Source organism: Rutidosis leptorrhynchoides, chromosome 7 (genome assembly GCF_046630445.1).
Source record: "Rutidosis leptorrhynchoides isolate AG116_Rl617_1_P2 chromosome 7, CSIRO_AGI_Rlap_v1, whole genome shotgun sequence".
NCBI classification, from domain to species: Eukaryota; Viridiplantae; Streptophyta; class Magnoliopsida; order Asterales; family Asteraceae; genus Rutidosis; species Rutidosis leptorrhynchoides.
The window spans coordinates 41,965,379-41,983,520 of NC_092339.1; the positions used below are offsets into that span (position 1 = coordinate 41,965,379).

At 29.0% G+C, this 18,142-nt stretch overlaps 1 protein-coding gene across 1 annotated transcript; it reads right to left on the minus strand.

Moving 5' to 3' along the window:
• Positions 1–15,122: 15,122 nt before the first annotated feature.
• LOC139858583 (uncharacterized) lies at positions 15,123–18,142 on the minus strand. Its single transcript, XM_071847420.1, has 3 exons — positions 17,910–18,142; positions 16,069–16,416; positions 15,123–15,349 (listed from the first exon to the last, which is right to left on the minus strand). The coding sequence occupies exons 1-3, from the start codon at positions 17,998–18,000 to the stop codon at positions 15,270–15,272; spliced, it is 519 nt and encodes a 172-aa protein (XP_071703521.1). The 5' UTR covers positions 18,001–18,142; the 3' UTR covers positions 15,123–15,269.

Here is an 18,142-nt window from a genome sequence, read left to right on the forward strand (position 1 = left end):
TAATATGCGCTTTTTATGTGAATAGTAAATTAATTAATTTCGTTTTACTATTCATATGAATTAATTTCGATTTTCTATTTTGTTAATTGAGTAATATATATATACATCATATACTTGTGACTCCGAAGGCTCAAATGAATTTGACCATATAGTTATATGTTGTATCTTACATATTAATTTTCAGTAGAAGCTATGTACATAAAAATTATGTCATGATTGAGGACGTGACTGTCAAAAACTGCTTAATGTAGCAAGTTGGTTGAAATAGACATTTATAACGGTAGTGTGAATTGTCTTGTTAGCAAAGATTGCAACTTAACTATAGTTTTTCACGCGAATGATTAGCCTAAAAAACCTGTGAGTATAACGTACGAATGATAACACACAAAAAAAAAAAAAATTTGTAACATTAATACTTTTGTACGAAATATGTGAGTATATAGGTTTCCTTCTTACAGCCAAACTCAAGATGTGAAGCAATTAACTACGGAGTATTAGAAAATGCATTGTTGCAAACTTGCAAACGATACTGTTTTCAATACACTAATATAGGTGGGAATATGTGGGATCACTGAGTTTCTTTAATCATAAAAAGAGTCTTTAGAAATGGTAATATACTTTTGAGTTTGTTACTTGCAAACAAATATCCAACTTTTGAGCTTATACTTCGTCTAATACGATGCACAAAATATGTTGGTGATTTTAGCATGATCCAACGTCATTTTAGTTGATTTGTACTTGTCACAATTAGGGATAGCACCCGCGGGTCGTGGATGCGGATTCATTGGATCCATCACCCGTACCCGCGGATTTTTTTTTAAATCAAATAACTGGAAATTTGGAAATTTTTTTTTTTAAGAAACATCCAATTGAACCATTTTTTTTACGTTACCCGTAAATTATAAATATATAAAAAACTTTTTGTTTAAAAAAACTTTCTAGTTTTTAAAAGGCCACTTGACTAAATTTTTTTAATTCTTTCACAACACCCGATATCGTGATCGTGACCTTTCACCAAAGCAAGAGGTATTCTTGATAAACTAAACACTGACTCGTGTTTGGAATTGTCGGCCACAAAAAAATTCATTTGATGAAAGTATATTTTTTTTAATTATAGAAGGAGACCACTTCATTTTCAATACTTCATTTTTGACAAAAAGCTACTCCATTTTACCATTCCTTTTTTTTTTCTTATTTTAACTTTTAAAATTTACTTTTAATAAAAATACAAACTACTTTTGTATTTTAACTTTTAAGATTTACTTTTAATAAAAATACAAACTACTTTTTTTATTTTAACTTTTAAGATTTACTTTTTAATAAAAATACAAACTACTTTTTTTTTATTTTAACTTTTAAAATTTACTTTTAATAAAAATACAAACTATTTTTTGTATTTTAACTTTTAAGATTTACTTTTAATAAAAATACAAACTGCTTTTTGTATTTTAACTTTTAAGATTTACTTTTAATAAAAGTACAAACTACTTTTTCTTATTTTAACTTTTAAGATTTACTTTTAATAAAAGTACAAACTACTTTTTCTTATTTTAACTTTTAAGATTTACTTTTAATAAAAATACAAACTACTTTTTGTATTTTAACTTTTAAGATTTAATTTTAATAAAATATAAACTACTTTTTTTTTATTTTAACTTTTAAGATTTACTTTTAATAAAAAATACAAACTACTTTTTCTTATTTTAACTTTTAAGATTTACTTTTAATAAAAATACAAACTACTTTTTTTTTATTTTAACTTTTAAGATTTACTTTTAATAAAAATACAAACTACTTTTTTTATTTTAACTTTTAAGATTATAAATTTAAGAATAAACATTAGTATGCATGAAATAAATAATGATTAATTGCATAAGTAATCATAAATGTTAGATAACATATAAAGACCTCATCATATTCGTATTGATCGGAATTAATCTCGACCCATGGTACCGTGTTGTCAAATGACGTGTTGCGTACATAAAGTACCGTGTTGTCAAATGACGTGTTGCGTACAATCATGAGGTCTTATTAACATAAATATAAATGTTAGTGAAGTTAATAAGAGTTAGATTACAGAAAATATAATTTAGGCGGTATAACCGGCCATATATAACTTAAATAACATAAATATAAATGTTAGTGAAGTTAATAAAAGTTAGTAAACATAAATGATAGTTAGGCGACAGTGTCGATCATATATAATTTAGGTGGCAGAGCCAACCATATAATAAGAACAATACAAATGCACTAAGAACTTAATAAAAATTAGTAGTTCAAAATGTTAGTAGTCCAAAGTTTGATATATTCGAGTCTGAAAATTATTAATAATTTCATACCTTGATCAGTGACTCGTGATCGTTTGAGATATTCTTTGATTACACTAAGCTCTTCGTGCTGATAACGTGTTATAATTCAGTAGGCTTATAACTACCTTTAATGGTTATAAGAACAAAGAGAGAAAAGAGAGAAGAGAGAAGAAATATTGATATTGATATTTCAAGAGAAATGGTACACCTTAAATGGTTACCATACATGTCTATTTATAGTATAAAATATTACTATGCAAGAAATATAATAATAATAAAATTAACATCCAATCTAGATATTTTATAACACAATCTAGATATTTTATAACATGATTCAAATAAGAAGTACTCCTTGTGAATTATAGTAGTATACAAATCAATTTTGTTTTTACTCGAGAAATCACGAGTTATATACTAAACGGTAAACGAATGAGATTTTTCATGTTTGAAAAACGAGTATTTTTATTCAGATATAATTGTCTAGTTGTGAAAATTCATGTGAGTGTTTTCAAGCCTAAAGAGGATATTAGGAGCCATATAGATGGTTTATAAAATAATATTAATTTTTAGTCGAATCAATTAAAATACTTACATTGATGATCATAATATTCGTAATATCTGGAGTAAGAGGTATTATTATTCATATTCATATACTCCTATTATGCAATAACTCGTTAAGTCAACATCTTGGAAAAAAGTGTGGAATCATAATTTTGATATTTAATTGTGCTCAAGAGTCGATATGGATCAACATATGCTTCTACTAGTCAACTAGTCAATTGTTTGAAAATTCATAGAGTATTATTAAAATCGCATTTATTTTCTTATTTATGAGTCATCTAATTTTGCAATAGTTTGATGTGAAGTACTTGATGTTCGACATCAAATAGAAAAATGCATATATGTTAGTTAAAATGTAAACTATATGTCTATCTCAAATTCCGCACATGATCACCCGTTAATCAAAGGGTTTAGTCTTTTTCAAACCGATAATTTGGTTTCAACAAGTACTAATGACACAATGACTTGAAACTTGACCCAATCACATCTTCTGTTACATTATACTCCGTAAGTAGTAACATAGAAATATAACATCTATGGACAGTGGCTTTGCAACTACTGGAGGCACATTTTTGATTGTTTTGAATAGATTAATCAATGTGTAATTTTCCGAACGTAAAACAAATCTTGTTGTTTCTTGATAAGAAGTTACAGTTTCAGCTCTATCTCTATAAATATAAGACTAGTCTCTCGTTTTACATTTACCGCATTTTATCACTTTTGGCGAGATTGAGCACTGTTGTTAGTGACACATTGTATTACCCTACCATCGCAAGAGGTCGTACAGTGATGGGCCTGAAGCTGTAAGCATGTAATGATGGGTTGAAAGTGATGTAAAGTACTGTGAAGACCCGTCCTAATCCATCCGGACAAAGTCCACATCGATTATAAACGATTCACAACAGTTGATTACATCGCGAGGTACTTGACCTCTATATGATACATTTTACAAACATTGCATTCGTTTAAAAAAAAAAACAAACTTTTGTTACATCGACAGTTGACAGACATGTATAGCATTTCGTAATATATCCAAATATAATTGACTTAATAATAATCTTGATGAACTCAACGACTCGAATGCAACGTCTTTTGAAATATGTCATGAATGACTCCAAGTAATATCCCTAAAATGAGCAAATGCACAGCGGAAGATTTCTTTCGTACCTGAGAATAATCATACTTTAAAGTGTCAACCAAAAAGGTTGGTGAGTTCATTAGTTTAACAAAAATAACCATTATCATCATTTTAATAGACCACAAGATTTTCATATTCAGTTCTTATAAATACACGTCTCATGCATAGAGACAAAATATCATTCATATGGATTTAACACCTGGTAATCGACCTTAACAATATGTATTTAGGAATATCCCCATCATTCCGGGATCCTCCTTCGGACATGATATAAATTTCGAAGTACTAAAGCATCCGGTACTTTGGATGGGGCTTGTTGGGCCCGATAGATCTATCTTTAGGATTCGCGTCAATTAGGGTGTCTGTTCCATAATTCTTAGATTACCAGACTAAATAAGGAGCATATTCAACTTCGATAATCCAGCCATAGAATGTAGTTTCGATCACTTGTGTCTATTTCGTAAAGCATTTATAAAAGCAGCGCATGTATTCTCAGTCCCAAAAATATATATTGCAAAAGCATTTAAAAAGGGATTAATGAAACTCACCATACTGTATTTTGTAGTAAAAATACATATAACATCATTGATCAAGTATAAGGTTGGCCTCGGATTCACGAACCTATATAATTTATATATTCATTAACACATATAATCGTAATTGAATAAATATATATTATTATTAGTGATGTAATTTATATATTTATAAATTTATAAATTTCATTATTTATATATTAATTGTTAATATAGTTAAGTTATGTGTAGTAAGTGTGTGTATATATATATATATATATATATATATATATATATATATATATATATATATAATCTTTATTTTCATACTTATAACTTTAAGTACGTTATTAAAACTTTTATTTTAGTAATCATAATTATTTAAAAAAATATTGATATAGATAATACTGATAATAATAATATTGTTAATTTTAATGATAGTAAAATAATAATAATTTTAATAGAAAATGATAATAGTGATAATAATGATACTAATTATAATAGTAGTAATAATTTGATAATTTTTATCTAATACTTATATTTGTAACTATAATGGTAAATATCATACTAATAATAATGATATTGATAATTATAATAATGATGATCTTAATAATACTAATACTAATAATGCTAATGATAATTATAATACTTTTTGATATAATTCTAATGATAATGATTATAACCTTTATAATAACAATAATAATAATTGATCTATAATCTTGAATTAGTAGTAGTAACAATAATAATAAGTGTATTGTTAATAATTAATAATAATAATAATAATAATAATAATAATAATAATAATAATAATAATAATAATAGAAAAAAAAATAGTAAGTATACCCTTCTCTAAAAAGAATTGCCGTGGACGGGACTCGAACTCAAGACCACCTGCTACCTCGACACTCTCCTTAACCAGCTAGGCCGGCTTGATTTCTGATTTATATCCCAAAATATAACTTATGTATCTGTTTCCTATTTCATTCATCTTCTTCCCCATTAACAACTCAAATCGACCAAGGTTTGATACCAAATACAAATAAAACGTTTCTTATTTAATTTTAGTGTTTATAAACGATAGAAAAGTGATTTTTATAGTGAGTTAAATTACAAAAAAAAAAAAAAAAAAAAAAAAAAAAAGAGTAAACATCCTGCTGTGTTCGTCGGCCATTTAAAAAAAAATCTGATTTTCGATTTTGATTGTATTATAGCTAAAGTGTATATCACGCAATAGTTTCTAACTCACCTCTATAATCTTCTTGAGTACTCAATTGAAACAGAATCATCAAAACCAGAATGAATTTATGATGAACACAAAACTTTGACTTTTTAATTTAAAGGTTTGACTCAAAAATTCGACTTTGATATAACGATTTAAGACCTGAGAATTTGAGGAAACGTTCAAGACATGATTTAAAACATTGCTGCATTTCTACTTTTCTTTAATTCGCTCCGAATCATATAATGATTAAATGGGTTCCGTTTAAGAGGCAGAAAAAGAAAAAAAATATATATATAAATGAAGAACTCCTTCCCTCTTATCAATTACGGATGTAATATATATATAGGCTGATGTGAACAATTGAATCCAAAAAAAAATATATCGCTCAGGTCAAATTGATATCACGGGTGTACAGAGGGCAAGGAAACAACAAAACTGATAATGATATAAAATTACGCTCTGTTATTATCTGTATCTGAAATATATATATCCGAATTAATTCTTAATATTTAATAAATATATTAATAATTAATATATTAATAACAATAATACAATTAATAATAATAATAATAATAATTAAAAAAACTGACTTTTATCTGATTAAAAGAATGCTGAACTATAAATATAATTCAGTTATTAATAATATGACATAACTTGTTATTAATTATAAAAGTACTAATAAATAATAATATTATACATCATAATACAATAATAATATAAGTTGTTTTATATCATTAATAAGAATATAATTTTAATAGTTTTTGTAATAATAATAACAACATTAATAATAATACTAGTAAAGACAATATAACAAACTAAATGTAAAAAAAAATATTCATAATACCGATATTATTATTGATATTAATATTTATAGTTTATAATAATAATGATAATTGAAGTAATAATAATAATACTAATAATTATATTTTTAATTTGTAATTACTTTCAATATATTAACATATCTAAATATGAATCGAATCACTAAGCGAGGGTTATTACCATTTACCTAACTAACTTCGATCCCTATATACATATATATATATTTTCTATATACCTTATTTATATATGTAGATAATTTTTAAATAATAATTATTATATATTATTATTATTGTACATAATTAATTCTAACAATTACAATATATAATATTTCATATTATTATATACATATCTATATACACATAACGTTTCGTGAATCGTCAAGCTTGGTCAAAGAGTAACTGATTAACCAAATATAGATTTCAAACTTTCTAGACTCAACATTACAGATTTTGTTTATCGTGTAGGAAACATATAAAGATCAAGGTTTAAATTTGGTCGAAAATTTCTGGGTCATTACAGTACCTACCCGTTAAAGAAATTTCGTCCCCGAAATTTGTTAGAGGTTATCATGGATAACAATAGGGATGTTTTCATGACAAATATGAGGTAATAATGGAGTTTTATCATTATTGAGAGATATAGATAAAACGATTCAATCATGTGAAGCGCACGAGTGAAGCTATCATAAAAGAGTGAAATGAGTAAATAAATATATTCGTTTCAATTGATGATGTAGTTACTATTGATTTCCGGAATTTAAGGGATTTAAGAAAAAATCTTACGTAATAAGATTTGGTTCTTCGGCGATCAGGATCTTCTTGGATTTAATGCGGCAATCTGTTTCGATTTCTCTGTTGGATACTTCACTATAAATCCACTCCTTCGTTTCCTTATTTTTCACAACTCACATCTACTATTTCTCCTTAATTCCTACTTTAAGACATTCGCCAATATGCTCCATCTCATTCTGATCCTGGATATACTCTTAATTTTTCATATCTATCATTCTTCTATTTCATCTACCACCGGAAGAATCTATTTACTTCTACTATACTCTTGGGTTTATAGTGTTTCTAGTTCTCCCGTGCCTTTATATCGCTATCTGTATTGATATATACGGGTTGTAAATTTCTGGGTGGTTGTTGGGTTCTATATCTTCCCTTATACCTCAATGTCCCTGCTTCTTTCTTCTATAATCATTATCATCCATAGTTAATACTCTCTCCTATTTGCTGCGATTTATACTCCAATTTCTATTTTTTTGGAACTTTATTCTTTCGTTTCCTCTTCCCGTCCTCGAGTCAAGCGAGCAATGGTCCAGAATTTGTAGGTATGTAATTCGGAATGAACATAGTTAATGCTCTAAGAAAGAAATGATATTGGCACGATTTTTGATTTGTCAAATTACCAGAATATCCTGAAAAGATAGAACTATCAAGATGATTTGTTCTTCATATTTTTTTTTTTGGAGATTGGATAGAATGTAAGAGTTGTGTAACATGGCATATGATGATGGTACTGTGAATCATCACATTCCATTAGAAACTCAACATGACTTACTGTAATATAATCACGGTGATCAAGTGTCATTATATTATACTAACTCATGCATCAGTTCCCAACACTACTTCAAAAACATTCATATTTTAAACTCGAAAGTTAACAGAATATAGAAACTAACAGTTTCTATATGATGTAAAACTGATAGCACGAAGAGATTACTGATTTCTGATAAGAATAGTTATGAAAATATCTTCAGAAATATGGAGGATATTTATAATGAAAGATACGATGATATATTGAAATTTCTAATATCGAGGGATGATGAAGAAGATTTATTCGTAAGGGTTTAGATTCGGAAGCAAGGTATTCGTTAAAGATTTCATCAGAAACAGAATCATTTGGATTCTTTGAAATCAAACTTATTCTTTGTGATTTGTCCACGGCTTCTTTCATAGTTTCGCATAATCCGCTTTTCGGTACTAAATTTTCTATTGAATGTTTCCAATATAATGATACACAGGAAGTACGAAGAGGTATATAATTTTGGACGAGAATATTTATGAAAATATCCTCAGAAATATTGAAGATATTGATGATGATATTTTTTTTTGGAATTTTCTAAGTTCGATGGGTGATGGAGAAAAATTTTCCACAAGATTTTAACATGACTTCGGAGTAAGATATTCTCTAAAGATTTCAACGAATCCAGATTTACCTGAATCCTTTGAATATAGGGTTTGGTCCTTGTATTTGTCCTTGGTCTCTCCTTCATGGATAATTCAATCTGTTTTTCAATACCCAAATTTCTATCGAGCGTTCCTAACACTCTTTTCTTTATCATCAAACTTTTGGTCGTTTAGACCTTCTACCATTTTTATGTTTCTTCTGCATTTAATGCTATGATATCTGAATCATCGGTTATTAATCCGAGGTGGTTTCAGGAAAATTGTGTTTTTAGATGATTAAACGCTGAGGGTAATATGGTGGAATATGAAAGGTTCCCTGGTAACAATAAAAGAGCACACGTATATGTCAACGTTATAATAAGGTTTTTTCGTACGAAAAGTCGAAGTTGTCTTGCTGGAGCTGTGACAAAACTGGCTATCTCAAACAGCAGATGCAAAGTTATTTTCGGTAATAATAACGCTAAAGGAATTAGCACAGCTACGTGTTAAACGTTTACTCAGGTTCCGAGTGTTTTCAGGTGCATAACTATATGCATCAATCTTTTCTCCCGTAATTGTAGTGCGGTTGGTTCATCCTCTCGATTGAGGTGTTTTCAAGAATTATGAAAGGTTTGAACGCAGAATGTAGTCCTGAAGATACAAATGATGTTTAATACGAAATCAAGTGGCAACTTGAAGAATTGTTTACTTTCATATGTTATAATCAATATTTTAATTCATTTTAATTGTTCAATGTTATTAATCCACAGTCGATAGTCTACAGTTGACAGTCCAATAATTCATATATAGTTTAATATATAATATTCGAATTTATTAATACGTGTCGTGACCCGTATACGTCTCAGACTCGATCACAACTCAAACTATATATATTATTGTAGAATCAACCTCAACCCTGTATAGAGAACTAGATCATTACTGCATATAGAGTGTCTATGGTGATTCCAAATAATATATATAGATGCGTCGATATGATATGTCAAAACCTTGTATACATGTCCCGATATTTAAAGTGCGTAAAATAATTAACAGAAATTAAATAACGATAAATAAAGTGCGTAAAGTAAATAACAGAAATTAAATGACAATAAATAAAATTGCGAGAATATAAATTGCGATAAAATAAATTGCGATAAATAAAATGTAATGCGGAATTAACAGTTAGCTAGGATTTTGTTAGCGTGGTTTCTTAATAAAATTTAATATTGTTAATTAGTCTGTTTCTAATCAATTTTTATTGTGTCCATTATTTCTTCATTATGCCACTTGTTGGATTCTGATAGGTCAAAATCCAAATATGAAATTGAATTTGAATGAAAATAGTTATTCTTTGGTGAACGGATACGTATCTCAGTGGTTGTAAATAGGATAGTGAATAACTGTTGAATCAGATTCGAAGAATATACAGTGTAACTCATTAATGTGAAATTTAAATATTCCTCGGGTATTACCTACCCGTTAAAATATTTTCACCATTAACAGTTTGTACAAAAGAATTTTTAATTACAATCTTTTTGATAACATATATATACATATATATTTTCTTCAGATGTGATCATGGATTTAATGAGTCAATATGATATTAAACTCATTTGATTTATCGTTAGAACAAGAATATATAATCTCTAACATATTAGAGATTACATAATCACCATGTCGAACGAAGATAAATGATATAGAACGATTCGTAGAACAATAATTATATTCGAGGTACAGAATGAGATATCGAGGCATGGATTGTTGATGGTACTGGTGTTGTTACTGATGGTTCTGTTGATGCTGGTGATGTTGCTGAAGCTGGTAAGTTTTGCACCATATTCTCCAAATTTATTACTCGAGCGTGGAGCTCGTTGACTTCTTTCATTATTCTGGAATGATTGTCGGTTGGAACGAGCGGATGAATAAGGTTCCGAATTGTGGATAGAATATAATCTTGTCGAGTTACCCTGGAAATGAGACTGAAAATGGTGTGTCGAACAGGTTCGCCGGTAAACGCTTCAGGTTCATTGTCAATAGGTGAATTCGATTGGTGGAATGGATTGCCTTCCGCGCGTCTCCATTAATTAAGTCGACTACGAACCCATCAGATGAATTGTTAATGGCTGATTGGTTGATTCATGCCGGTGACACTGCTTTCGGAACTTAGGTGAACATCTATGTCGAAATAGCTATCGGAATAGCTATCAGAATAGCTATCGGAATCCGAGGGACTCGATCTAGTTGAGGGATTCATCTCGTACGATCAGATGAAGGATTTTCGATAAGAAAATAGATTATATGATGTAGATTAGTATCCTGCAATACATAATTTACATATACATATATAATACTAAAATCTCATAAGTTACGGAGGAATCTACGGAAGCTGTCAGGCAAAGGTAACAATAACAGATACGCTAAGATATGAATTAGCAGATACGCTAAGATATGAATTTTGTCTATACACTTTTCTTGCAGTCAATGCAATAAAATGTGTCTAGACTAAGAATAATGAACAGGTAATTTACTAAGGATGATAAGCAAATGATTTTCGACTAGAAATGATAAGCAAAACTTATGACATGCAGACACGGTCGAAGTCCAGACTCACTAATGCCTCCTAACGATTTATCAGTTAGACACACTAATGCACACCTGGTTCGCTAAGACCTCTGCTCTGATACCAACTGTGAAGACCCGTCCTAATCCATCCGGACAAAGTCCACATCGATTATAAACGATTCACAACAGTTGATTACATCGCGAGGTACTTGACCTCTATATGATACATTTTACAAACATTGCATTCGTTTTAAAAAAAAACAAACTTTTGTTACATCGACAGTTGACAGACATGTATAGCATTTCGTAATATATCCAAATATAATTGACTTAATAATAATCTTGATGAACTCAACGACTCGAATGCAACGTCTTTTGAAATATGTCATGAATGACTCCAAGTAATATCCCTAAAATGAACAAATGCACAGCGGAAGATTTCTTTCGTACCTGAGAATAATCATGCTTTAAAGTGTCAACCAAAAAGGTTGGTGAGTTCATTAGTTTAACAAAAATAACCATTATCATCATTTTAATAGACCACAAGATTTCCATATTCAGTTCTTATAAATACACGTCTCATGCATAGAGACAAAATATCATTCATATGGATTTAACACCTGGTAATCGACCTTAACAATATGTATTTAGGAATATCCCCATCATTCCGGGATCCTCCTTCGGACATGATATAAATTTCGAAGTACTAAAGCATCCGGTACTTTGGATGGGGCTTGTTGGGCCCGATAGATCTATCTTTAGGATTCGCGTCAATTAGGGTGTCTGTTCCCTAATTCTTAGATTACCAGACTAAATAAGGGGCATATTCAACTTCGATAATCCAGCCATAGAATGTAGTTTCGATCACTTGTGTCTATTTCGTAAAGCATTTATAAAAGCAGCGCATGTATTCTCAGTCCCAAAAATATATATTGCAAAAGCATTTAAAAAGGGATTAATGAAACTCACCATACTGTATTTTGTAGTAAAAATACATATAACATCATTGATCAAGTATAAGGTTGGCCTCGGATTCACGAACCTATATAATTTATATATTCATTAACACATATAATCGTAATCGAATAAATATATATTATTATTAGTGATGTAATTTATATATTTATATATTTATAAATTTCATTATTTATATATTAATTGTTAATATAGTTAAGTTATGTGTAGTAAGTGTGTGTATATATATATATATATATATATATATATATATAATCTTTATTTTCATACTTATAACTTTAAGTACGTTATTAAAACTTTTATTTTAGTAATCATAATTATTTAAAAAAATATTGATATAGATAATACTGATAATAATAATATTGTTAATTTTAATGATAGTAAAATAATAATAATTTTAATAGAAAATGATAATAGTGATAATAATGATACTAATTATAATAGTAGTAATAATTTGATAATTTTTATCTAATACTTATATTTGTAACTATAATGGTAAATATCATACTAATAATAATGATATTGATAATTATAATAATGATGATCTTAATAATACTAATACTAATAATGCTAATGATAATTATAATACTTTTTGATATAATTCTAATGATAATGATTATAACCTTTATAATAACAATAATAATAATTGATCTATAATCTTGAATTAGTAGTAGTAACAATAATAATAAGTGTATTGTTAATAACTAATAATAATAATAATAATAATAATAATAATAATAATAATAATAATAATAATAATAATAATAATAATAATAGAAGTAAAAAAAAAATAGTAAGTATACCCTTCTCTAAAAAGAATTGCCGTGGACGGGACTCGAACTCAAGACCACCTGCTACCTCGACACTCTCCTTAACCAGCTAGGCCGGCTTGATTTTCTGATTTATATCCCAAAATATAACTTATGTATCTGTTTCCTATTTCATTCATCTTCTTCCCCATTAACAACTCAAATCGACCAAGGTTTGATACCAAATACAAATAAAACGTTTCTTATTTAATTTTAGTGTTTATAAACGATAGAAAAGTGATTTTTATAGTGAGTTAAATTACAAAAAAAAAAAAAAAAAAAAAAAGAGTAAACATCCTGCTGTGCTCGTCGGCCATTTAAAAAAAAAAATTCTGATTTTCGATTTTGATTGTATTATAGCTAAAGTGTATATCACGCAATAGTTTCTAAATCACCTCTATAATCTTCTTGAGTACTCAATTGAAACAGAATCATCAAAACCAGAATGAATTTATGATGAACACAAAACTTTGACTTTTTAATTTAAAGGTTTGACTCAAAAATTCGACTTTGATATAACGATTTAAGACCTGAGAATTTGAGGAAACGTTCAAGACATGATTTAAAACATTGCTGCATTTCTACTTTTCTTCAATTCGCTCCGAATCATATAATGATTAAATGGGTTCCGTTTAAGAGGCAGAAAAAGAAAAAAAATATATATATAAATGAAGAACTCCTTCCCTCTTATCAATTACGGATGTAATATATATATAGGCTGATGTGAACAATTGAATCCAAAAAAAAAAAAAATATCGCTCAGGTCAAATTGATATCACGGGTGTACAGAGGGCAAGGAAACAACAAAACTGATAATGATATAAAATTACGCTATGTTATTATCTGTATCTGAAATATATATATTCGAATTAATTCTTAATATTTAATAAATATATTAATAATTAATATATTAATAACAATAATACAATTAATAATAATAATAATAATTAAAAAAAACTGACTTTTATCTGATTAAAAGAATGCTGAACTATAAATATAATTCAATTATTAATAATATGACATAACTTGTTATTAATTATAAAAGTACTAATAAATAACAATATTATACATCATAATACAATAATAATATAAGTTGTTTTATATCATTAATAAGAATATAATTTTAATAGTTTTTGTAATAATAATAACAACATTAATAATAATACTAGTAAAGACAATATAACAAACTAAATGTAAAAAAAAATATTCATAATACCGATATTATTATTGATATTAATATTTATAGTTTATAATAATAATGATAATGGAAGTAATAATAATAATACTAATAATTATATTTTTAATTTGTAATTACTTTCAATATATTAACATATCTAAATATGAATCGAATCACTAAGCGAGGGTTATTACCATTTACCTAACTAACTTCGATCCCTATATACATATATATATATTTTCTATATACCTTATTTATATATGTAGATAATTTTTAAATAATAATTATTATATATTATTATTATTGTACATAATTAATTCTAACAATTACAATATATAATATTTCATATTATTATATACATATCTATATACACATAACGTTTCGTGAATCGTCAAGCTTGGTCAAAGAGTAACTGATTAACCGAATATAGATTTCAAACTTTCTAGACTCAACATTACAGATTTTGCTTATAGTGTCGGAAACATATAAAGATCAAGGTTTAAATTTGGTCGAAAATTTCCGGGTCATTACAAGTACTCTGTACTCTTACTATTATAATAACATACTCACAAACTTCTTAAAATATTTAGTGTGACAACTGGCTCAGGGCAACCTTAATTTGACTCTAGAGTTGGGACCAACAATAATACTTTTTCTTTTAATGTTTCTAAATCAACTCAAAAATGGGCATCTAGTCTAGTTTCTCTTTATACAATCATCAATCACAAGGTCCCATTCCAAACGGCTTAGAATGAAAATTTTAAGGCTGCACTGATTTTAGCACTGTCCCAAGTTCTTCATAATTTCAAACCACACAAACAACTAACAATCATAAAAAAAAAAAAAAAAAAAGGAATGTGCAGAGTCTACTGAAACAAGGAACTAATAGATCTTTAGTAACCAGATAAATAAATGTACCTGTTAGTTTGTACATGACTTATAACTGATACGTATATACAATTAAACAGAAAAGTGGCCAGCACTACGATTGCAGAGACCAGAAAGAGGGTATGCTACCTAGTAACCAGGGATAGCTGTAAAGCGGAACCCTTGTGCGCCCCTCCATGAATAATATGCAATTCTTGTCTCGTAAAATCCTAAACAAATAATCATCAGAAAGGTAACATTACGAAATGATGAAACTCTAAATGCTCGATTGACTAAGATGCATGAAAATTAATGTGCATCCTTAAACGTTACTCCATAAACTCCTTGAACAAGTAACTAGCAACATATAAAACTCATGAAATTTACCTAATAAATGAAGAATAGCCAGGCAATGGTCAAAACAGGTAACCAAAAAACGTCTATGCGGGATGAAAATGGTCGAACTTGACCCATCACCATTTATTTGTCCATTTTAGTTCAAGAGTACTTAATGTATTCACAAAATCTGTTATTAAATATAATTTAATTTTATATTTAATATTAATATTAATATATTACATTAAAGTACAAATGATTAACTCCGCACAAAAATGTAAACACTTGAGGACACCTTGAGTGACCTTTAAACCCTTTGATCCTTGGACTATTTCCCTTTTAGCTAAACTCACAAGAAATACACAAATTGACCAAAATAAATATATATACGAGGCACGACTTTCAGCCCATTAACAAATAATAAATTTAAAGCAAATGAACAAAAATAATAACAGGTAGAAGTGTAGGACAACCATTTGGACCATATTAAAACAGTACCCATATTGATCCATATTAAAGTTGCCTGTTTTAACCCAATACCCAGCTCGCCTGACCCACCCATCTTGCCACATCTAATATGTGGATAGAATGAAGGGTAACGTCTATATCATACCTGGGAGAAAGGTGACTGCCCCAAGTCCTAACAAGCCAAATGCTTGAGATAGGTCTCCACCCATGTGGCCAGCGAAGATAAATAACGAAAGTAGGAGAAGCAAACATCCAAAAAAGAGAAGAAAAAGTGCAAGAATAACAGATTTCCACGGGACTTTATCCAAAGTTTCAGGTGATATGTTGTCAAATCGAGGATCAAATGTGCTATCCCTACCAATATTATCTTCATCGACAGCAAGACGAGTGTAATTAATGTTCCGCCTAGACGCCATATCTACTGATTTCAACTCTGAACTATTGAAAAGAAGTTCCGAAACACCAAAAGCATCCAATCCAAATTCAAACTGAGCTGCTTTTAAGAAATAGCATAGTGATTAACATACATTTGTAATAATACAACTAAGAATTACTACAGCATTAGCAAAGTTGTAACCCAATTTGTGAAAAAGAAACAACCAACGAAAAAATCCAAATTCCAAAAAAATATAAGCAAATTCATTATTCAAGCATTACATATGTAATATAAATATGAAAATATCTTTTATTTTTGTCCATACAAGTCAAATCTACCAGAAAGAATAACTTGATATTCTCTATATGTTTGCTTTCATTCATTTTAACGATTGTCTTCCATTGTGAACAATCCTTTATTTAATGAAAGAAAAAAGAAAATGAAACGACCCTTGAATCGGCCCCAAGAGATGCACGAGCCGAGTGCCCGTCGCAACTTGAGAGAAATCGCCCCTCATAAGCGTAAACAATGAACTAACCGGGTATCTCCAGGTTTCAACTAAAAAACATGGTGGGAGATATTAGTTAGCCACAAACTTAAGCTTATAAGGGACCAATATTTTCAATACGTAGCCGAAGTGGGACGGATTGTTACGGAAAATGTCTAGTTTATTGTCTTGAGGACCATATCATAGATAACGAATTAATGTTAGTCTAAAAAACACGCTCTGCAAAAGTTAACTTGATAAACGATTCAAGATCACATACAAACACACACAATCTCCAAACGATTTGCAATTTTTATAAACTATCTTACTCTACATTGATCTTTCACATACTGACATACATATATTATATTATACTTGTATTCAACGAACCTTAAATCAATCTAACATTGACTTAACTTGATGAACAAATCAAGATCACATAACTAGAAACAATCAAACTATCATCCAAAGAGTTGCTTCAAAACTGCTCAATTACACAAACAAAAGCGAATAATCCTACGTATAACCTATGGACAATTAGCATATGATTCATCGTCACTTAGCATTCACCTTTGGTGTGTTATTTTTTTTTTTTTTGAAAGGCAAGCTTGCATCAACGTATCATTTATTTCAACGACACTCATCATTTGCACACACACACGCGCTTTCGGGCAGGAAACCCGAACCACACTCTGAGGATCCGACCATTAAACCATCCCGAGGGGCAGGCGGGCGGACCTTAGTCCCGGAGCGGGTCGGTAAAACCTTCCCTTTGGGCCACCTTCAAGGAATATATTTCAATTCCTATAGCGGGTGACGAGGTTCGAACCCGAGACCTCTAGCCCTGCGAGTACACAAGTGTAACCGCGGTACCGCTGGACCGAGATCCGTTGGTATTCAATTACGTTCATATTCAATTACGCTAATCTTCTTCCAGAATCAAATTACGTAAACCTATATCTAAAATAAGCTGAAATCAGAGGTATGTTTCAATTGAATCATAGTCAAATTTTAGGTTTTCAGCAAAATAACAACGAATGAATAGCATGTTCATGATACCAGAGAAAATTAGGTCAAAATATAATAATAAAAAGGAAGGAATGAAAAATTAAAGGGAACGTACAATATGAAAATCGACGATTGAGAAAATGAGAAGGAGGGAGATGAGTCGGCAATGGAGGATTCAACCGTTTAATAAATCTACAAATCGGCATTCAATCGGGTTTGTTTTGGTCTTATTAATCGTACTTATAATAATTGTAATTGTAATTGATTCGATCATTGCATCGTCTTCCCCCATTCGTCGTCAGCACAGGAGAAATCACAGCTTCAAACCTTTTCATACGTATATCAACA

Bases quoted from the DNA above. Each gene is read 5' to 3' on its own strand.
- LOC139858583 (XM_071847420.1), bottom strand. From the start codon at position 18,000: ATGCCGATTTGTAGATTTATTAAACGGTTGAATCCTCCATTGCCGACT. The intron at 16,417-17,909 runs GTACGTTCCCTT...TCTTAAAAGCAG, and splicing joins CAATCGTCGATTTTCATATT to CTCAGTTTGAATTTGGATTG. The intron at 15,350-16,068 runs GTATGATATAGA...TTATTTGTTTAG, and splicing joins GGCAGTCACCTTTCTCCCAG to GATTTTACGAGACAAGAATT.